The 23,452-nt window shown below is 37.9% G+C and overlaps 1 protein-coding gene across 5 annotated transcripts in view; it reads left to right on the top strand.

Annotated features, from left to right (window-relative positions):
- SIPA1L1 (signal induced proliferation associated 1 like 1) overlaps positions 1-23,452 on the top strand; it is a 192,025-nt gene that overhangs the window by 107,909 nt on the left and 60,664 nt on the right. For all 5 annotated transcript variants that reach the window (XM_042875745.1, XM_042875831.1, XM_042875576.1 and 2 more), the window contains 3 exons: positions 15,682-17,502; positions 21,830-21,960; positions 22,597-22,785. In XM_042875745.1, the coding sequence (XP_042731679.1) occupies positions 16,005-17,502; positions 21,830-21,960; positions 22,597-22,785 (1,818 nt within the window). In that variant the 5' untranslated portion in view covers positions 15,682-16,004. The remainder of the gene's footprint in view (positions 1-15,681; positions 17,503-21,829; positions 21,961-22,596; positions 22,786-23,452) is intronic.

Here is a 23,452-nt window from a genome sequence, read left to right as displayed (position 1 = left end):
GTAAGAATAGGTATTATGATGCCAGTTGTACAACAGTGTGGTTTGAAAAATGGCAATATCAATGTTCTTTCCACACTGTGCATATGGTTCGTTCATAGTATGTCTACTCTCGAAGTGTTCTTATTGTTACTGGAACAGGACTGTGATGTAGTAACAGTGCACAACTTGTAACATTTGGGTTATGCAGATTATCTCTTTGAGATAGGTACTGTTAACTTGGTATATAAAATAATTTTGAACTAGAAATCAAAGCTTTCATTTCTGTTTTTAAAAGGAAGCTTTCTATTAATCTCACTTGCAGCTGTGATGAGTGAATGAGAGGATAAAGTAAAAAAGCTGTTGTGTGTTTTGTCTTCCTCTGGCATGTCCTTTTTGTTCTTTGTTTTTGTTCTTATTATTCAGATCCTCCTAGGCGAAGTAATCTTGTACCTTTCTACTCTTGTGTTTGGCTTTCATCTTACTGTTATCTTACAGGGCTTTGCCAAAAGGTCTTCTGTTGGGGAGTAGCAGGCAGAGTGCTATTCACAATAGCTGATGCTGCCTCACTGAGTATAGTTTCTGTGGACTTCGTGTATAATAAATGAAGAGAGATTCCAAGTCTCTTTTAGTGGGGAATTCAGAGATTATCCATGAGAGGTGTTCATTTTTTAAATAGGGGAAAGATAGATGAGCTTTCCAGTGAAAAAGCTTTTTATTAGACTGTTACTGTGATAAGGAGAGATAGCAGTAGATATATTTCTCTTACCATGATTGCATACACCTGCAACTTGCAAAATACATAAATAATAAATCCTTGTTTTAGTGATTTTACAAACAGCCTTGCCAGTAGCTGACATCTGAGCAATAGGTCTTAAATGAGTGTTTTGAAATCAGATGAGTTCTGAAATTAAATTAGTTTCCAGAAGCTGCAGTAGTCCGTACTTCCTTAAGCCTGCTGTTGGCATCTTTTCCTAATACAATTGTTTTCTTCTTTATTTCTTTTTTTTCTTCCTACCAAGTCCCTTCATTGGAGTAGCATGTTTAGTTTATAAGGCAGTTAGCAATAGCCAAGTTTGTAATTCAAACTTTGAGACATTGCAAACGTAGCAGTATTAAGGGTTTTGCCTTCTGCTTTTTATCTGAAATAGCAGTATGAGTAGCATGTACTGCTTTCAGCTGTTTTCTCGTGATAACACTCCACAGTTTAATAAATCTTAGGTAAGAGCGTAACAGTAGCAGTTCTGAATCAGCCAACTGATGTCTTTCTGTGTGGAACAGGAAAAATGAAAACAACATATATGTGCATCTTACATACCACTTGTGGTGTATTTTCCTAGTCTGTAGAAGTCTGAGTGAAGAACTTCAACAGCTTCTTGAACTATTTACGCAAGAATTTCTTTAATAGGGGAAAAAATGGAAGAAATTACAGATATTTTCATTGTAAGCTTTTTTGTTTCTAAATACTTGTATGATCCTAGAAATCTGTGCTCGCTAGACAGTTTTAAAACTCTTTTTATTTTGAGCCATCTCACCACTCAGAAATCAATTTTTTGCCTCGTTGAATTTGGAAAAGGTTGACTGGATGGTTAGGGTGAAAGACAAAGCATTTAAAAAACAAACCAAAACAAAAAACCAAAAAGAAACAACAGAGCAGTGTATTTTTTTTATAGATATTACAGCTTTTTTCTGCATGTGACCTTCTCCAAATAGATGCATCTGCTCTAATCACATCGCTGTGCTCATGGTAGGCTTGAGGATTAAAGGAGGTTTAGTGAGGGCTGCAACCCAAAGTGAACTGACAGAACCTAATTCCCAGTCCTCCCCCTCCCTCCTGCCAGTACATACGTGCCTGTAAGTCAGCTTAGTTATACTGGCATTTTTCTGTAGAATTCTGGAGGCTTAAATTTCTGTAGGTATTGAAAAAAGGATTTCCTTCACTGACAGAATAAACCATGTTCAAGAGCTCTGATTTCCCCGTCTGCTTGGTTTCTGTGCTTTGAAAATCCTCCTTTTCACCATACCTATGGCAATGGAGGAGTAAATTTGGTCTCATGCCACAGGAGGCGTTTTCGTGTTTCAAACTAGATTCAAAGGCTGTAGCTTGATGCTCTGTCACTTTACTAATGGAGCAGCAGTAACAGGAAAGAGTTCTTACATGTATGCAAAAACAGAAATGCAGAACTCTGCTGGTAATCTTATCTCCAAGATCAGTTGAAGCACTGATTTGTGCGTGGCATTCAACATTTGGCTGTATTCCAACCCCTCACACGGGGTATGTTCTGCCAAAGGGTGCTTGTCAAAATAGGCTGCTGTTGTCTTAACCAAGGGAAAATTTTGCTATTTGGTGAATTCTTAACAGTGCTAACATTACTTGAGTTACTCAAGTCAGCTACTAAAATGGTTATGATAGACAAGCATTTTTCCTAAAGGCTGTCACCTGAGAAGAACTGCCTTAGAATTCTGTTCCCCTGCAAATGAGCTCATTTCAACAGTAGTGGTAGCATGGTGCAAAACTTCCTTGATGTAAGGATATGTAAAACCATTTCTTCTTTATAGGGTGAAATCAAGACCTGATAGACTTTGAAATGTAGTGAGCAGATCGTAGCAGGTGGGGAGGGGCCTGGAACATCTCCCTTTCCTTGGAGAGGGCTGAGAAGAAAAGGCTGAGAGGGGATCTTATCAATGCTTATTGGTATTTAATGAGTGGGGGTCAAGAGGATGGGGCTGGGCTCTTTTCAGTGGTATACAGTGACAGGAAAAGGGGCAGTGGGCACAAACTGGAGACCAGGGAATTCCATATCAGCATGAGAAGAAAAAAAAATGTTTACTGTGAGGGTTCAGAGCATGGGAGCAGGCTGTCCAGAGAGATTGTGGAGTCTCCACTGGAGTCGTTCAGAACCCTCCTGGGCTTTTTCCCGTGCAACCTCCTGTACGGGACCTGCTTTAGCAGGAGATTGGACTTGGGGGATCTCCAGAGGTCCCTTCCAGCTCCTACAGTTCTATTTGTGTGATTATCATACAATAGCCATCCTTTATAAATCATACTAAGAAATTACTTGTGATGCTACACAACTGCTGACAATTATCAGGTAGTTTTCGGATACTGGTTTGCATAACAGGTAATGTGGCACTGATAAGATTCCAGTTCGATAGTGATACAAGAATATAAATACCTGATATAGGCATGGGCACTTAAGAAAATGGAGCCCTTTGAATTGAAAAGGACATATTTTGCTTCCAAGTCCTTCAGATGGAGCAGAGCTGTCTCCAGCTGGTGCAGAGGAGATGTACTAAGCCTTCAGGATCATCTTTCCATGGAGGCTCTGTGGAGTGCTGTGGGTTGCAGTGCAGCTGTAGCCAGTGCAGGGATTGGAGCCTTTTACAAAGTCGCACAATGCTGGTGGAAATGCCCTCCTCATGTGCTCTTCTCAGGGGCAGAATCGGGTTCAAGACTTCTGTTTTCATTTTTCAGAAGGGTTTAAGAAACATTCCTACTGAACTGGCATCAGCATGATTTTATATAATAAACCATAATCAGAAATAGTATGCAAGGCTGATTAAGGCTGTTTATGCAGTGAAACTGGAGTACACCCACACATGTACTTTCTGTAGGTAATTTGCTTTTCAAGGTTTAGTGTTGGAGTCTGAATGATTTCATATCTGTTTTCATTTTATAAAATGTTTTGTATGTATGTAAACCAGGAGCAGATGTAGACACTTCCCCTTACTGACCATAGCTGTAAAAATAAAACTCCATAACACAAAAAGTCTTTTGCATGGTATTTGCTAAGTTTTTAATGCAAAAATACTCAAGTTGATGTGCTGGACTGCTTTTGGGATTCAGTTAGAAAGTTAAAAAGGGAGTTTTCTTCCAGAGATTATAAGCAATTTACAGGAAAGACAAAAGCTTCTAAACAAAAATTTCACTTGAGCTAGAAGGGTGATTGGTAGAAGAAACAGTGTAGTGAAACCTGAGGTGCATCTGCATGGACAGGTGGGCTGGTCAGACAGAAATGAACTTCTTACACTTCGAGATAAATAGCAACTGCCAACCATCCACCTAAATTCTGCCTTTTCTGTTTAAAGATGTCTGGGTGAAGTGCCAGTACTGCTGGCATATGTGCACTTGTAATAGACTGATTCTTATTTAAATTGCAGAGTGTGTTTTTTAGGTGTCACTGCCACCTTGCTTGCTCTTTTCAGTTTGTAGCCTGCTTTGCCAGCATGGCTGTCTGGATTCGTGACTAGAATTGTTTATGCTGCTTCTCCCTGGTATTATGCTTTGCTTTATTTAGGTAGCTTTACACAAAGGCTTTTGCATAAACTCTCACAATCAGTTTTTAGCAATTCATACTTATGTCCACCTAGATATTGTTTTCCATTTGTAGTTACAAGAGATAATTGAGTGCCTGTTGTAGGTGATTCATACAGGTATTACAGAAAATTAAGTGCTGCCTATTTGGATATTTTCAATAGTTCTAACATGCTACATAATACAAGCTACAGGAGAGGGTCTTGTATTTTTGTGGGAACAAATCAAAGGCTGCCTGTTGGTCATTATAGATGTATCTGTGCAAGAGAGTACTTCTGGTTAATGAAAGACCCTTTCTGGACTTTCCTTGTAGGAAGACTTCTTAATCTACTTAAGTTTCTGAAATCCAGCCTGAATGTCAACTCCTAGTGCAGTGCTCACAAGAAATGAATCAACCAAAATTTTTTTATCTAACTTTATTACTTTCTAAACCATCAGTGTTTCAGTCATGCATCATGGAGATTTCTGCTGAGTAACTGCGTATTTTTGAAAGGGTTTTTATTCCCTCTTTCAGCTTTAATTCCCCTTTCTTAGGACAAACTTTTTTTGTCCTTTTGTAGAATAAATATTTGATATACCTTATACTGTGTCCTGTGAATGTTCACAGATGCAAAAAGAGAGTGCAGTTAGCACAGTGCAATGCTTGTACTCTGTTCCCAGGTAGTTTTTTGGAGGTACTGACTGATTTATCCATCTTTCATTTTTGCATTTTGCATTGAAAGTTTCATACAGCCCTCAGTTTTTAAGTTTTATTACCAGATCCCGCGTGTTCAGAAATTCATTTTGGTTGTTTACAGATCATCATCCGTTTTTTTCTAATAGATTTGCATACCCTCAAATTCTGTGTATGTTTGCTTAAAATAATGTTTGTTTTTGATTGCGGTTTTAAAGAATGTTGGAAGCATCCACAAGAAAATCAACTAGAAAATTGGCATAGTGCTGTGTGGAGGTTGTGCTGTTTATTCCTCCGTAGCCAAAAATGCTATTTTGCAAAATAGACATGTGATTCGTGAGGTTGTCAAAGAACAAAAAGCTCTTTACTGTTTCTGAGGCAAGATCCATATGCTGAATTATCCCCAGGGTTCTCTAATGTCATGCTTGTTTATGTTATATAAGAGTTAGATGCCTAATGCTTTTTTGGGATCTATGGTTCCTCGTAAGTTCAGATGTGTACAGCATGTGTGACAAATTTTAGCCTAAGATGATTTTCCTTTTTGGTCTGTGAGATGATCCCCTTGGTTAGCTCTGAAAGGAACCAAACATAGCAAATAAATGTATTTCTCTAACAAAGGTTCCAGACTTGTTGCTTTAGAAGCTGCCTTTGTATTGGAGGAATTAGAGGGGGTGACATGGGCGCCAGGAAGTGACTTTCTGAATTGCTCACTGTGACATCTTTGTGAACAGTGTAGTCTTCCACAGAAGAATGTTACTTCCTGAGTTTGTAGTTTTTATTTGTATCTGTGCAGGCTTCAGCAAACGTGAACATCATTTCAGAAAGAAACCCTGTTCACTTTGCTTCTTTGGGGTGGAGTATATCAGAAAAATCTTTACCAAAAAGTGGTACAGTAATCCAGCAGCAGCAGTAGAGTCTTGTGGTGGTGACTATGATTTAGAGCCTTTTTCAAATTAAGCTAATTTGGCAGCCTGTGTTCCTATGAAAAGATGAGAAGACAGCTTGTAAAAAAGAGTTGTGTATTGTTTCAATAAGTGAATGCAGGCAAATGAAGTTGAAGTTAAGTTCTAAGAGAAGTATGAGAAGAACAGAAAACATGAGAAAGTAAGGAGCTGGTGGAAACTATACTTGCTTTTACATAAAATCTGTTTCCTTTTTTATCTTTGATTAGTATCTAAATTAGTATCTAAATAAGGATACGAGGAATAATCTTTCTCAAACTTAGTTTATTATTAAGGATTTTTTTCTATTTTATTCTACGCTTTTTAGAGAAATTAATTACTCTGATACACCAGTATTCTTTTGAGGGCTCGTAAGTATGGTAATATACATCTCATCATTGAAAAAAAATATAACGGCACGCAGTTGAATATGATGTTAATGAGTTTTATGGTTTTTGTTTCATTTTTTAAAAAAGGATTTAATGTGGAAGGCTATGGAAGTTTCAGCTGTGGAAGTTTTCAGCATTTTCAGCTTTCCAGTTGTCCACGATGATTTAAAGAAAAAAAATCCTTTCTGAAACACTTAAATTTTTTGCTTACAAGTCTGCTTGTAAACTCTTCAGAGTTTTAATTTACTAATTTTCTTTGTGTTGAAGGCTTGGCTGTATGCAGCAACCATTTGAACACTGAAGTTCTGCATGCAAATTGTTGAAGGGTTGCGTGCTTCCGTATCTGCTCTAACATGTGAATTGCTAAAAAGATCTGTCTGCTGTTCTCTGTAATCCTTGTATTACCTTATAGCCTGGTCTATCGTTTTTGTTATCTGTATTTTTAAGCTGCCTTTATTTGTCTGAAACTTGAATAATTATAACACATTTCTGCTGTAGAATCTGCTCCAACTTAGTAAGTCAATATTACCTATGGAAACTTACGGTGAAAATTCAATGGTATTTGCTTTAAATGTGCACTTACAATTTACCATGCAGTAGTACATTAAAAGCACTGTAGGTGCAGAAGGAAGGACCATGGGAATGGCTGGAGTGCCAGCAGCTGGCCTTGAAGCAATGAGATGGTATGTGACTGCACGCTGCAGAGACCCGTGGGACTGTTTGGAGGAAACACGGCCACACTGGGGAAGTGAGAGGTGTTGGCAACTGTGGCAATAGGGAATGTTTCACGTGGCACTCTCTAGGTGTGCCAGTGGAGAGCAAAATCTGGGTAGATGATTTGAACAGGGAAAAGGAATCACCCGTGACACCAGAGGGGAGGAATGAGGAGTGACAGGAGGTGTAGACATGGGATAAGGCACTGTGTTCACACATACATCCTCATATGGGAGGATCATTGGGAAAGAGTAATTAAGAAAGCTACGGCAGGGGAGATTCAGGCTGGACATGAGGAAGTATTACTTTTCAGAAAGGGTGGTCAGGCACTGGAATGGACTGCCCAGGGAGGTGGTGGAGTCACCGAGCCTGGGGGTGTTCAAGGAAAGACTGGATGTTGCGTTGAGGGACGTGGTTTAGTGGGAGCTACTGGGAATAGGTGAACGGTTGGACTGGATGATCTGTTAGGTCTTTTCCAACCTTGGTGATTCTATGATTCTAAGAACTTCTATTAGCAAAAAGGAGGAAAGACAGCAGAAAGGAGGTAACAAGGTAATTTTGAGGAAAGATGAAATCCCTGTCTTCTTCCCACCTAGCTTCAACAAACACGGGATGGATAAGCCTTTTTTCTTTTGAATAGATTTCTTGCCCCTCCGCTGTTCGTGGCTTCCTTGCTTTGTAGAGTGGAAAAGTCAGATCATTAGTGTTTTATATTGAAAGAATTAGCTAAGAAATTGGAGCTTCTTTAAGGTAAGACAATGTGATAGTCACCAGAGATGTCGTTTTCCAACCTTCTCTTTAAAAACAAACAAGAAAAAATCCAACAAACTGCTAAAACAGTGGCTTATGAAGAAGGATCTCAAAATTATGAATGTCTATAAAACAGGGTTGAAGCATTATTGTGCTAAAAAGAATTCTATGTGAGTATAAGACTTTGGAGAATCCCTTCATGAAAGCTGTAAATGCTCATTAAAGTTAGGGAATTATTCAAAAGTTGCTTTTTATGAACAACTCCAAAAGTGGAATTACCTATTTTCTGGCAATATTATGACAAGGCTCTGTTCAGTCAGAAATAGCAACTGAATTGCTCAACTTTAACTCTGGCTCAAGCAAAAATGCCAAAGACAGTGACTTCCCTGTTGTCAGCCTGCCTTTCTTGGGAACAGTTATACATGCATTTGGTTTGGGAAATATTAAATTCCCATGTTTGCAGGCTCTGATGTTGAAGTCCAAATAAAGACAGGTTCTGATCCTTGCAGTTGCAGTTTCTAATGCTTTGAGGTAGGTCAATTAAATCAGAGAACCTTTAAAGAAGTGTGGAGGCAGGGAGCAGAAAGAGGGAAGCAGATTTATTTCCCATGTGGAAGCGTCTTTAATTTTGAGGTGTGAGGCTGATGGCCCCATACTGGTGAATATAGGTTTGGACCCAGCAGCCAGCTTCAGGGGTGAACTTGTCTTGAGGAAGCTGCAGAGTGCAAGATCAACAGGTTGTCAAACCACATGGCAGGCTTGCCAGTAGGAAGTAAAACATTGGAGATTCTCAGTTCTTCTTCCATTATAGTGGAAAAAACTCTGAGCAACCTTGACAAATTCTGAGCTTGGCTCTACCTTCACACAGGCAGTTAGACCAGATAACCTTTTGAGGTCTCTCCCAATGTAAATGAGCTTGTGATCCTCAGCTGGGTATGGAAGATAGCCCTCTCTTCTCCCTCAGCCCGTGCACCCACAAGCCAAAGCTGGGGTTAACACTGGGTTGAATGTCCACTTGAATGAGCCAGTGAATGAGAGAGTGATAATAAATAAAATGTCCAATTTTATTTCCATTCCGTAACCTTCTCTTGCCTGCTACGTTCCTGTTGAGTTGCACAGCTTTTTCATCACTTTGCAAGGCGATCTAAGGAATAATTCCTCTGCTCCTGAATTCTGCTATCCACTGCTGCAGCAGCCCCTTGAACTCAGGAGCGGTAATTGTGAGAGCATGTTTTTCAGGAACGTGTGGTAATGTGAAACTGTGTCAAGACGTAACGGCAGCTGTTGGAAATGAAGCCTCTTAATTTTAGGTGAAACTTAACTTTCACTTTTGAAAAGTTGCTTTTCTTTCTCCCTGAAGCACGTGATTTGATAATCAACCTGTAGAGAGGCAGCAGTCTGTGGAGGCTTCGGAGCTTAAGGACTTCTCACAAGGAGAGCAGAAGAGCTCCTTGCAATTCTTTGGCCAGATTGTGAGTTTAAGGAGACAGTGATAGATTAAAAGAATAAAAAGATGTTGAGGGAAAAAAACTGTGAACACCAGCAGAAGAATAATGCCTATTTTATGTATCTATAATATATATAGCAATAATGGTTCATATACCATTATATATATATATATGTGTGTGTGTGTGTGTATGCTTATATGTATACATAATATATTGTTATATGTATTAAAATAAGCAATTACTAAGGTAGTGATAGACTAAGTCTAGCACCTGGCACAGAAAAATTTAGCTGTAATGGTTGCCCTCAGGGCTGCCTGGAAGCAAACAGGAGCTTTGAGGTAGTAGGTAGCAGCTACTTTTCCCACTATTCCCAGTTGAAGTCCCTCTCAACTCTGATGTTGGTGGGATATCTCAGGATTGTTGTGTGGGGATGACTTCCAACAAGGCCCACGCAATCAAGTAGCAGCCCCTTTTCTTTTGGGTCTTGCTTCTTTGGAACCACTACCAAGGGGTGCAATGTATCAAAAAGAAGAAACAGGTGAGAAACATCTCTTCAAAAAAGAAAGTGTGTGTTGATGGGTGCAGAGGTGTTATTGGAACTCTTCTCTGTCAGTGCTGAAAATTTATGTTCTTAAGAGGTGGTGGTACCTGGGAACTCGAATATTTTACTGTCATGTTTTGGACCTGGTTTAGAATTGCTTCTTAAAGAATAGTAGTGTCAAAAATAAACTGTTGCTGTTAACCATTTCTTTCCAGGAACAGACTACAGTGTAGAGTGCAATCAGACTCCTCAGTTTTTTTTTTTCTTTTTTTGGCTCACATAAATCAGTTTCCATTAAAGGGATTCTGCATTTACTTTACTATATGAGTGATGCTGGTACCAAAATGGAAAGTGTGTTGCAGAAAGAACCACCATGTGCTGTTTTCTCTCCCTCCTCCTTTCTTTCTCTATTAAAAGAACAGTTTAAAGGGTGTTCTTCAGCAACAGTTACTTGTATATGTGAGTATTTTGATATTTTCTTGATTAATCATCACAAAATCAGTGTGAAAATAGGGTGTAATTCTGGCTTGAGGTATTCTAGTGGTTACTGAGCAAAAGGTGCTGAAATGTACAGAATTGCAGTTTCCTGCATTCCATGCCAGTCTCAATGCGGTAGCTTTTTGTACATCTCATTTACCATCCTGTTCAGTGGTGAGCACTTTACCACTGGCTGGGAGTGAACATGATTACTGTGAGTGGCTTCGTCATCTCTTGCAGAGAGCCAGGCTGGCTCTGGACTGACCACTGGGTTATGAACGTGGCCCGAAACCTGAGCTAGCAAAATGCTGCTGAGTGCTACAGCATTTTTAGCTCAGCCTCCAGCTGTTTCACAATGTGGCAGAGCAAGCAGAAGGCATCCTGCAAGTATGCAAAAACAGACAATGGGGCGTATTTAGTAACTTCAAATGAACTACTGTTACCTCTTAAAATCAATGTGACCTTTCGTAGTTCATATATGTTAGTTTGAACTACTCAGCAGAGCGTGGGGCCAAGGATAACGCAGCGTTGAGCTCAGCAGATCAATTCAGGTGATCTTCTGCATATAGCCACAGATGGCACTCGATCTCCTGAGACTAGAGGTTTTCTTCCTGAGGTCAGGGAACAATGAAACACAGTGAAAGAAGGCAGAAGTGCAGATCTGCTTATGTGTAGATCAGTGGCAAATGCTTTAGATAACATAAACGTGTGGCTAGCTGGGTTACCTTGATTTGGAGGGGAATGAAAATTTAGGGGGATCTGTCTTTCATTCTGTGCAAATCTGTACAATTGTCAAAAGTTCAGTTAATCCCAAACCAGCAACTCCTCCAGTATAACAAAAATAAAACTGATAAGCTAATAAAATACCAAACACTGTTTTTCAAGTAACTGTACGACTGTAAATCTTCTGAAACACAAGCATTTTAGCTTTCCTTCAGTTATAATGATGAAGGTATTCATGGAAGAACAGAATTGAGTTAATTATAGGCAACCACATAAAGCCAAGTGTTACTTAAGATTAAATTAAATTTTTCTCTTGAGAAATTCATTTTATGAAATTAGATGTTATTTTGTTTATTATTAATCAGCTGATAAATTAATATTTTCCTCCTAGAATTTGATCTGAGGTATAATTCAAGCAAGAGCTGGTGACACAAATAGAAAAGGCTTTCACATATAAAACACTTTTTGATCTCATTTATTTTTCTGATTTCAGAGGAGCTGCTAGTTTTAAGCTTTTATGGCTATGCCAGTTCTTTTCCCAGTGAAAGTTAACAAGAGTTACCACCAGTAACTTGTCTGTGTTAGACAGAGTTTCCCAGGCTGGCTAAATTTCAGTATAGTCTGTGAAATGAAGATGATTTCATTTACATTTTTAAAAGCTACTTGCTGCAAGATGTTATTCTGGGTTCCTCATCCTACAGTTTTCAGTATTTTAGAATATCTTTTGAAAGTGCTGCATTTACCATCATCATATTTTACTGTTTTGATATTTGGGGATGAGGGAAAGAGTAGGTTGAGAGGGAAGGGCTGTGGAGTTTTGGCAAAAGTGAGACTTTTCTAGAATTTGAAAAGTGGTGCCTTCACCAAATCTTTTGAATTATAAAATGACACTTCTTAATGAAGGCTGACAGTGAAATATGAAGTCTTTCCTCTGGAAAATTATGAGTCATAAGTAATTCAGTGCCTGCAAATCAATCTGTGTCACTATCAGAGGATTAGCATCATTAGCATCTGTGATTTGACAATCCTAAATCCAAGTAGGTAACGGTAACCATGAAATCTCTTACAGTGAGTCCTGCTTGCAGGCAGAGTTGCTGTTTCCTTTGTAAGGGAAAAGAGCATGATCCCACTTAAACTAAATCTAGGGAATGATGGTAGAAGGTCTCTGAATTCATGCATCTGGCTTAATCTCTGTTTTTCCGTTCATCTTAAAAAGTGCATTTTGGATTATCGTATTCTGCTGCCTGAATCCACTATAGAGACTGATTAGAGTACCATATTTTGTTTGTGCTTTGACTATTATGAGCTAATTTAAACCAGGCATTTCTTAATCAAGTGCTTATATCTGCTGCTTTTAATTCAAAGGCCTCTGAATGAAATCTTACTGTTAGGTCATCCTCATTTTCCTGGTGACTAACTAAGTGTGAGGAATAGCAAATCAAGATCTCTTATCTGCCTTTTAAAAATGATGTAGGATGAAAAATCTCTCTTGGAATCCATCTCCAAACTCTTCAGTTTTGATTAGAACAGGCTGTTGTACAGCTAGAACCCCAGTTTTTGAGGAGGGATCAAACTGATGAAAGAGGTAGAAACAGAAAGGGAAAGAATGAAAACAGCTTTCTTTGTAACTCATTGTGACTTGAAAATAGATACAAAATATTCTGTTTCTCCTAAAATGTACTGACTGTATTTTGTCCTAACGATTTGAGAGACCTGTTTTGAACAGATCCCAGCCCTGCTTTGTTATTTGCAATCTGATAAGCAGATTGTTGGTTTTCCAAGTTGTTCTCTTTATGACTTTTAAGTTGCAGTTATCAGAACTAAATTTCAGTGTGCCTCTTTTTGGAGCTTTTTCATGTGGTTTCTATTTGTCTTCTAAATATGTGGCTGCTTTTCTGCATATTTTGTTGGCTCCCTCAGTAAGTTCAGACAGATTGGAGAGGCCTTCCTTTTCCTGTAACTAATTGCAGCAGACAGTGTATTTTGAGGTCTATTAAAACCTGTGTCTGTTCAGCAGTTCTGCAACTAAATATTTAACTTCTGCAGAGTTTCCAGCATGTAATACCATCCAGTTGTTGGTAACTTGTGATTATTTAAGTAAAGCTTACTTCACACTTTGTTGCTATCCTATTTTGCTAGTAATTAATATAAGAAAACAATGGAGTACAGATTGCAGTTCTTATTTTCCATTAAATCTATTACACTGTGTAACTAGAATCTAAACTTGCTGAGTTTTTAATATTATCATGCATGATGGTCTTGCTTTATTTTGCTTAGAGCAAGTCAGGTCATGCTGTTAGGTCTCAAACAAGACACCAGGAGCAAGAAACTCTAGTGAAACAACAACAGAAAGGTACTTACAGTCTCAAAAAAATTTAGTTTAAGTGATGTAATTAATATCAACAGAGACATAGACAAGACATACAATTCTTCAGAGTGTTTCATTAACTATGTCCTTAATCGTTTCTTATGCCACCTGTATATTCCAGCTGCTACAGCATATGAAGTAGGACCGTTGCAAAAAAAAAAAAAGAGGAAAATGGAGCTGCGGGTCTCCAGAGTAAGGCATCTTCAGTGCTGACTCAGAAACAGAGAAAGTGCTTTGTTTGGAAAACGTACAGTCTGGTCGTGTAACTAATGAATGTAGTCAAGAATAACTTCTGCAGAATGCTTAATTTTTTATGTATATAGTATGTATTTATGTATATAGATTACATCATACACATGTCCTTAATTATTTAGAATAGTTGTCCCTGTGGGGTTGGGTGGGTGGATGGAATGGACTTGAACAGAAACTAGCAGCGTTTTCAATGTTTATATGGTTAACACCAAGCTTGGGAATTTATAGAGCTATGCATGAACTTCTGCCCTTGAGTTAATGAGAAACTTGTACAAGTGGGTTATCAGTTTCTGAGATCAGCATTTGTTGGGGGGGAAGCAAACATATATTTTGCTTCATAGGTACTGATGATAGAAGAGGAATGGTGAGGGCAGAAAGTTTGTATGTAGTTACAGGCTGTGGAGAGGAGTTTATGAAAGTAGACAGCTGTTCATTGTTTGGAACGCTACCATCAGTTTAATCCTTCTCTCTTCCTTGTAGCTCATCGTCCTCCTCTTCTGAGTTTTCTGTTTATTTTTTTTTTCATTATTCTATAAAACGAATCTATATAGACCTTTTCAAAGGGCTATACAGTGCGTAGAATTTATTGCATAAATATTTTGCTACAGCATAGGCAGAATCCTCAGTTATGTACAGGTGCTTTGTTCCTCTAATCTATAGATGAAATTTCACCAGCTTCGTTGCTTCTCAAAGTGGACTGTGTTTGAAAATTATAAGATGCTTAAAATTTGTATGGCTTCAAATTCAGTAATTTTGCAACAGCTACATAAGTAGACAATCTTTCTAATGTATTCTAATTATTTAGATGGAAAAAAAGCCCCATTATTCCATAGTTCTTGCAGCAGAACCAGAAGGAGAGTAACTGTTCGTGTGCACTGCAGTTAGCTTACATTTGGAGTATTCCTTGTATGTGCAGTTTTATATGAATAGCAGCTATTGTTTCCAAACAGTGTAAGTTATGGCTAGTGAAGTTAAAACGTGCTGTCTTAGAAGAAGAAAGTGCCCTGGCTTGATATTTTCATTACTGTAGAGCAAAGTCCTATACAGTTTTGAGTAGAGACTGCAGCAAGCACTGGTTTCTGTGGTAGCATCAGAAAGCCTTGATTTGTAGACAATACTGTACTGTCAACATGCTGCTGGTTCAGCAGCATCTCTGCATACGTGATTGGCAAATATTTAAAAGGCCACATTTTGTGTAATTGGTTCAGCCTTTGACAATTATTAACTTCTTTGTATTAAAGGATGTGCACAGCAATGCAGGATTTTATCGTGACAATCTCATGCTTTTGTCTTCCACCAGCAAGGGCATATTTGTGGTTGGTTTTTTTAGCTCCTCAAAGGATGGTATAATGCTTTGTAATCACTTTGGTACTGATGAGGTATGGGAAAACATTTAAGTTTCATAGCTTTGTAAAGCTGGATTATACAGGATCTGTGGCAGATGGTATTTTGTTATCTGGGGAAATAAAGGAAGCTTTTCATATCAAGTTGTTTAAAAGTATGTGTTTCTATTTAGCTTTAGTTTTCATATACATTGTGAAATCTGGGCGGGGGAATACATGCTTTAGGACTATCCAGTTAATTTGCAAATAAGGCTGTCTTAAAACAGAATAAATGTTATTCTTCCTTTTGTCGCTTTCTAATCTGTTTGCTAATTAGCTTCCTTCCTTTTTTGTTAGCGTATGATGATTGTTTATATTAATGGAAAAATTGAATAGGCGTTGTTAATACCTCGTTGCAACCAAGGATGTCTGACTTGCAAATGGTAATTATTTTGTTTATAAACTTTTTAAAAAATTTGGATTCCTGATCTGTCTCATTGATAGATTGTACAGGAAATGGATGTTACACGTGTCCTTCAGCTGTGGAAATAAGTTTTCTACTTGTGCTTTGTATAACTGTCCACTGTAAAACGTTTTTTTTTAAGAAGGCACCAATATCCAGAAATCTCTATACTACTGCATAACACAAGCATGCATTTTTGAATAATCATTGAGATTTAAAAGCATGTATGTTAGAAATATTAATTTTGTGTAACAATTATTCTGATAGCTACAGTTATGAGTTGCATATAAAATGAATAATGCTTTTATATCCTTTTTTCTCTGTTCTAGGATTAAAGGAAGCATAAACAACTGGATTACTGCTCTGATGTTTTGGAGCACAAGTGATGTTAAAACAACTTGAATGTATTGGAACATGGCTACTTCTTAAGATGCAAAAGTTGAAAGAAGTTGCTACTTCTCAAAACCTACTGAATATTTGCATTTTCTAGAGGTTTTGCATTTAATTGTATCCTTAAATGTCCACGGTTAAGATCTCATGCAACCATTTTATGTTTTGGAGTCTATTCTCCAGAAGAGAACTGTGCATTTAAAAAGCCGAAATGACTGTATTTCCTTTTGGAACTTACTGAGGTTGAACATACTGAAAGATCATGACCAGCTTGAAGCGGTCCCAGACCGAAAGGGCTGTTGCCACTGGTGTGTCAGTTGGAACAGATGGCACCACAAAAGTCCACTCGGATGATTTTTACATGAGGCGCTTTAGGTCACAGAATGGCAGCTTAGGATCCGCAGTCATGGCTCCAGTTGGACCTCCTCGCAATGAAAGTTCCCATCATGTTACCTCTACTCCTGGAGTCCCCAAAATGGGGGTCAGGGCAAGAATTGCTGATTGGCCGCCTAGGAAGGAGAACATCAAGGAAACAAGCAGGTCTAGTCAAGATATTGAAACTGCCAGTTGTCTTGACAGCATATCTTCTAAAAGCAGTCCTGGGAGTCAAGGAAGCTCTGTTAACCTGAATGCTAGTGATTCTGTCATGTTAAAGAGTATTCAGAACACACTTAAAAGCAAGACCAGACAATCTGAGAATCTAGACTCCAGGTTTCTTACACCTGATGGCTATCCCAGTTCCCCCAGGAAAGCTCTTCGCAGAATAAGACAGCGCAGCAACAGCGACATTACCATAAGTGAGCTTGATGTGGATAGTTTTGATGAATGTATTTCACCCACGTTTAAATCTGGACCATCTCTGCATAGAGAGTATGGCAGCACATCTTCAATAGATAAGCAGGGAACTTCAGGGGAAAGTTTTTTTGACTTACTAAAGGGCTATAAAGATGAAAAGTCCGATCAGAGAAGCCCAGGCACAACTAAGCTCAGTGAACTTCTGATTGCCAGTGGAAGCAAGGGTTCAGGCTTCTCTCTAGATGTGATTGATGGACCTATTACTCAAAGAGAGAACCTGAGGCTCTTTAAGGAAAGAGAGAAGCCACTCAAGAGACGCTCAAAATCGGAAACAGGAGATTCATCCATTTTTCGCAAGCTGCGTAATGCCAAAGGTGAAGGGGAGCTTGGGAAATCTTCAGATCTTGAAGATAACAGGTCAGAAGATAGTGTCAAGCCTTGGACTTGTCCTAAGTGTTTTGCTCATTATGATGTACAGAGTATTTTGTTTGATTTAAATGAAGCAGCGATCAACAGGCATAATGTTATTAAAAGAAGGAACACAACAACAGGAGCATCTGCTGCTGCTGTAGCATCACTTGTCTCTGGGCCCTTATCCCATTCTGCAAGTTTCAATTCTCCAATGGGCAGCACTGAAGATCTGAATTCAAAAGGAAGTCTCAACATGGATCAGGGGGATGATAAAAGCAATGAACTTGTGATGAGCTGTCCTTATTTTCGTAATGAGATTGGCGGGGAAGGGGAGAGGAAGATCAGCCTTTCCAAATCTAATTCAGGTTCCTTCAGTGGATGTGAAAGTGCCTCGTTTGAGTCAACTCTGAGTTCTCATTGTACAAATGCTGGAGTGGCAGTTCTAGAAGTTCCCAAGGAGAATTTGATTTTACATCTAGACAGAGTGAAAAGATACATTGTTGAACATGTAGACCTTGGTGCATATTATTACCGAAAATTTTTCTATCAGAAAGGTATGTAGATTTTGTTTATTCTGGTGCTAATGGTTATGTTCAATCTGATGTTAATGATAATGTTATATTAACCAACATATAAAGTTAGGCTGACGTATAAGAGTAACACTTGCATGAAGTTTATATATGTATATATTATAAATTGTACATATGTGTGTGTGTATATACATATATATAAAATTATATATATATTATATATATATAAAATTGCTACTTAAACATTTTACCTCTTTGCTTCTTCGATCAGAACTTGCTTTATCTAATGGAATTTATGTCTGAAAATACAGAGTATGATTGTTTTGTTGTGTGATTCTGTTGAAACCAAGAAATATCATTTCCGTTGGATGTATGAAGGAGACAATAAATCAGAACAAAACTTCCATTCCATAGGAATGAGCAAAGCCCAAACATGATCCAGATACCTCCTCACCAAAATGATTCTGGCACTGTGATGCAGATCGGACAATGTTCTGTTCTTGGGAAAAAAAAAAAAAAAATCAAAAATAATTGCAGACTAAATTCCCTTGAGTTTAAAAAAAAAAAAAAAAAAAACCAGTTCTGTCTGCAGGACTGTGCCTTGCTATTGTGTCTCATGAAAGACAGTGTTGGCTTAATGAGTGACCTGACAAATGTTTATTCCTTGGATACTGGTGTCCAGGATTGGGTTTCATTTGCTTAATGAAGGCAGCTCTAAAGAGCTTGTTTCCTGCAGATTAAAGCAACAGGAATGCCTAGTTAAAATAAGTGGATGGTCATTCCAGAGAAACTTCAGCTCATTAACTGTGGATTACAGCTAATGATCTCATCTCCCATTTTTCCCTTGCCTCTTGGTGTATGTCCGTCTTCTGTCTCTTCTTTCCTGCGTTGTCCCTTGGCTGGGTGGTTCTTGTCACATCTCTTCCTTCTGCAGTCTTTTAGGGCTGAGAGACAGACACTGCTAAATGTTTTTTGAGGGTGCTGGTCCGCATCATTTGAAGAGAAAAGAGTGCTGAAAAATATTGATTACTTCTAAGCCAGATGCATGGAACAGGATGAAGTATGTTTGGAGGGGAGAGTCTGTGCTTAGAGAGCTTTGTCTGCAGTCCCTTTCATATACGCTCCCTCTGACGCAAACTGATTCCTCACTACTCTGGTCAGAGTTTTGCAGTCAGCAGCAAGCAGTGCAGCTTTGTGTTGTAACTGACCTGATGAGCTGTGTTTCAGCGCTAAAAATAAGGCTTTATTCTTGCCCCTTTCTCATACCAGTCCTCTTGTTTTCTCAAAATGTGATAGGGACAGTTCAATCTACATACCAAGCAGAAATCTTGCCATTATAATAAATTCCTCTATGTATTGTTCAGGTTTTTTTGTTTGTTTGTTTGTTTTTTTGCAGTTCTGGTGAATCAGATCAGGTTTCCTCACAATCAAAAATGCCAAAAGCCAGTGCCAGTTGAGCAGAGAAAGCAAGTAGTATGACAGGAAGAAGGTATGAGCAGGGTCACAGCACTGAAGCTATTTCCAAAGGGAAAGCACACCCTCATGCTAGTCTCTTGGCAGCCACCATTATATTTTCATTTATTTCTAGTAGCTATTAACATGAATTAGATGAACTCAGCATAATCTAGTCCTAAGGCTAGCTGTGAGAGGTAACAGGTATTAGTGTCAATGTTGAGGCTGAGTGGAGAGGAAGAGCTGTGATTTCTTTTTTTTATTAGTTTTATGGCTTAAAGAAATTAAAAAAAAAATGGCTTTTACCTGAATTTTTAAGTGACTATGCTTCTGCTTGTTTATAGAATATGAGCCAGGGAAATTTTTTTTGCCAGTGATTTTGTTGTGTTGGCTTCTGTAAAAAGGCATCCTTCAGATATGTTGTTAGATATGCCAAAGCCCCACAGTTATAAAAATACCAAAAACATTTTTTTTTTCCTACTGTCCTTCCCCCAGAGGCATGATTGTGATAGAACTTCAAGTAGGTCATGAGGAACAAAAAATCAAGTAAAATTGGTTCAAATTGACAGTTGTCTCTAATGTGAAACAAGTGATGATGCAGAAACATCTGTATGTGAAGAGAAGGTTGCATCTCTATTATGAATATCACTGACAGTGAAGAAAGGTGGCTTGGGTAGTCAAGGCAGCAGGCCCTTTTAATCTTTGTGTTTTTGAAAAAATAAAAAGGCTACTGAATGAAAGTAGTTTCATAGACACAGTCCATTTTACTTTCAAGGTAATTTGGTGAGATGCTCATGGTGACTTGGCTGGAATCTATAATTATGTGGAAGGAATAGATTATCGTTGCAGGTGTTGTTATTGGATGATAGATGCAAAAGAGACTCTAGTGTAATTTTTGGACTCTTTTAGTAGGTATTAACAACAACTTTCCTTTGTTTCTCTGGCATTTTCTGTTGTGTAAGTAAAGGTACGTATATATTGTGCAGTATTTTTAATCCACCAAGTTAGGATGGAGGTAGCAAAGCTTACTCAGATTTTGGAAGCTGCAGACTGTGCTGAAGGAAAATTTGTCTCAGGTGGAAAGTTGGTCTTATATAGAATATATATACATATATATTCTCAGTGATTGTTCTTGCCTCATTCTGCAGCAGACTGTTTGAAGAGTTATAAACATCCTGGGGTGAAAAAATATAGGATGTTAATAGGACGTCTTGGATTTTTAAACAACAGAAATTCTCTGTGGCATCTATAGGGCTTTTATCAATTGAGTGATATAAAGATTTCATTAGGCTTATGTGTATGCTTTAACTTATTCCTGATTTCCTCACTTAGTACTAATTCGGTCGCTCAAGACCCATGACAATATTTACAGGTTATCCTACAGGATAGAAAAAGAATTTTGAATGTTAATGACCTCTGTGCAGGGTATTGGCTCTTGAGGACTTATAGAGGAATTCAGTAGAAAGCACACTTGCTTTCTTTTGGGTCTTTTATGCTCTGAAATCTTTGAATGGAAAACACTGACAAAAGGCAGAATGATAGTATAGAGACCTGAGGGATGAACAGCTCAGCCTTTCTTTGTGAAAATAAAGGTGTAATTCTAGGACATGCATGGCTTCACAGAGAGAGAGAACCTACTTGAAAAGTGTGGAATCTGCTGGAGGGAAGTGTAACAAGAATCGGCATGGATAATTAAAAGAAATTTTTTTTTGAATTTTTAAGATAGTGATTTATGCTTTGGAAAAATTACTGCCATTCACTTGGGAAGGAGTGTGTTTTGCTATCTATTTTTAGTATATCTGTAGATACATTTCTTGATGGTGATATTCAAATATTTTTACTTCATCCCTGCAGAACAGAAGTGATAATTCATTTTGGTTCTTTTATGAGTAACTAATAATGTGTATATGATGGTGGACAGGCAGTACGGTTAGATCTCCTTTCTTGTTATCATTCCAGGGAGTTTCACATTTCTTCTTTCAAGTGTTGAAATTTCAGATAGCTCTGAATTTCCATTTTTGTGCGTGTATAAATTCATTCATATATGCAGACATGCAGCATATGGAATGGGATGATGTAGGACTTTTTTCTTGTGAAATGCTTCACTTCTATTTTTTTACATTCTCTTCAATTTTCAAGTATTGTATTTTTAAGTTCAGTTGTTACTTCAAATATGCGCAGCTTTGTTTATAAGTTACTGAATTCATGGTAATGTGACTCCACCATCAGACAAGATTCGAGGGTTTGGCTTTATAATTTATGATTAAATAAATACAAAAACATACATCAAAAACCCACTACTCAGCTAGTGAACAATTTCTCCAACCTTGTGTTCTCCTCTCTGCCATCACCCCAGCTATACTAGTTTTAGACTCAATTCTTAACACTTAGCTGTTAAATAGCTATGTTTTTCTTTTTGTGTCTGTGTTTTCAAGTTTAAAGACACCTTCATCTTCTTCTTCAGTTTTTCACCTTTCTAGTAACTTATAAGACTATCTCTTCTTCTGATGCAGAAATAAGTAACTTAAATCTTTCGAACACAACTGTTTACTGCTCATGTTTTTAATGTGGAGTTGTGAGTTTCTCACTTTGCTGTGTTTGGTTCCCTTGTTTTTATATTTTAGGGAGGAAAATTTAGCTCAGTGTGTATAACATGGATTTGACTTTAAAAACCAATACAAATCCTATTTTAGTTCTATTTGTAAAAATGCGACACAGAATTTCAGCCTTTTTGTGCACATGCAGCTCTTTAGAGAACAGAATGACGAGAACAAAATCCTGGTACCAGAACTGACTCTAGTGCAATAGGCAATTTGTTTCCAATATGACAACTCAGCGTGAAAATGCAATTGGAAACTAAGTCTGACTCTATCTGTTTTGCTTGTTTTTAATATGCAAGAACACTGGAACTATTTTGGGGCAGATGAGAACCTTGGTCCAGTAGCTGTGAGCATAAGAAGAGAAAAACCAGAGGAAATCAAAGAAAACGGACCTCAGTACAACTACAGGATCATTTTCAGAACCAGTGAGGTGAGCAGTTCAGGCACAATTTAAAATGAGACTAGAAGAGAACAGGCTAAATCACGTGGGGTGTGGTGTTTTTTTGCTTTTCCGCGTGGGTAGATTAGTCTCCTCGTTATGTACGATGCAGGAATTTCCTAATACTACAGCTTACATCACAAATACTACGGACAGGTATGACAGTGAATTGGTAATTTCAAAATGTCCAGAAGGAAAACGTGAAGGTTATTTTGGTTAAAGTTTGAGGAAATTACTAGAACTATACTAGCTACAAACAAGATAAGTGTAGGAAAATTACTTCCTTCAGTTTCCTGTGTGGCAGGTGGTTAGACCTGAGGAGCACACTTTTATACTTTAAAATGTTCCACTGGAAATGTTACTGCTATTCTTTTCCAATTAATGCTTTTTTCCTAAAATAAAAATGTGAAGAATTGTGAATAATTTGAAATATTCTGAGTACTGTTAGCTATCAGGATGAGTGACATTTTGCATGTTGGTGTCTGTTTCATGCAACATAAAGTACCTGATGTCCTCATACTCCATGGAGAATCATGGAAAAGTACATTTTGCTCCAGTGCTCTTGTTAATAAACCTTGATTCTGTGCGTAATTCAACATGCAAGCTATTTTTGTTCTCTGTGTTTAGCTTATGACATTAAGAGGCTCTGTGCTGGAAGATGCTATTCCTTCAACTGCAAAGCACTGCACAGCCAGAGGACTTCCCCTAAAAGAAGTGCTTGAGTATGTGGTTCCTGAGCTGAATATTCATTGCCTAAGGCTGGCCTTCAACACTCCTAAAGTCACAGAACAGCTTATGAAGCTGGATGAACAAGGGGTAAGTACAAAGCTGTAGAATGTCTTAAACTTTCAGATTACTGACAGAATGGCAAAACTACCTATAGTTTTAAGTGATTCAAATCAGTTTATTAAAATGTCCCATTAAAACTCAAGTTTGTCTATGGGGAGAGTTGTGTGTCTTTTCTCCCTAGTTTTGCAGTATATTTGGTTTTAGTGAAATCACTTACTCTCTAACTAATCACTCACTGCAGGAAGTATTCTAACTTTTTATATTAATGTTATGGCAGTTGTACAAAGTAATTTACTTTTAAAGAAATTAAGTGATTGTTTTTCAAAGATGGAGCAGGGAGTTGTTTTCCCCTGGAGTTATTGCTTTATAATGAAAACAGTAATCTCCAAAGTCACCAAATGATTTATTAGAATATAGTAACATTGTATTTGGCACAGCCATTATATTGGTATGCTGCCTATGGGTCATTTTTGGCTTTTTGAAACACATTACATGACAAAATATTCTAAACCTCTTTATGTAGATGATTTTCAGTTGAGGGGTAGTCCCCTGTTCTCTTTTAAAATGGAACCAAGATTTATTAGCTGTATAGCTTAGGCTTAGCAAAATGAAAGTCTGTGTGTAAAATGAATTTTATTAAAAATCTTGACAGTGATGTTTAACAGCTCTATTTTTGAATACTGAGACAGTTGTT

Source organism: Lagopus leucura, unplaced genomic scaffold (assembly GCF_019238085.1).
Source record: "Lagopus leucura isolate 7727_CA_CO unplaced genomic scaffold, USGS_WTPT01 Super-Scaffold_1, whole genome shotgun sequence".
Lineage (NCBI taxonomy): Eukaryota > Metazoa > Chordata > Aves > Galliformes > Phasianidae > Lagopus > Lagopus leucura.
Note: the sequence above shows the minus strand (reverse complement) of the source record. Positions and strands in the feature narration are given on the sequence as shown.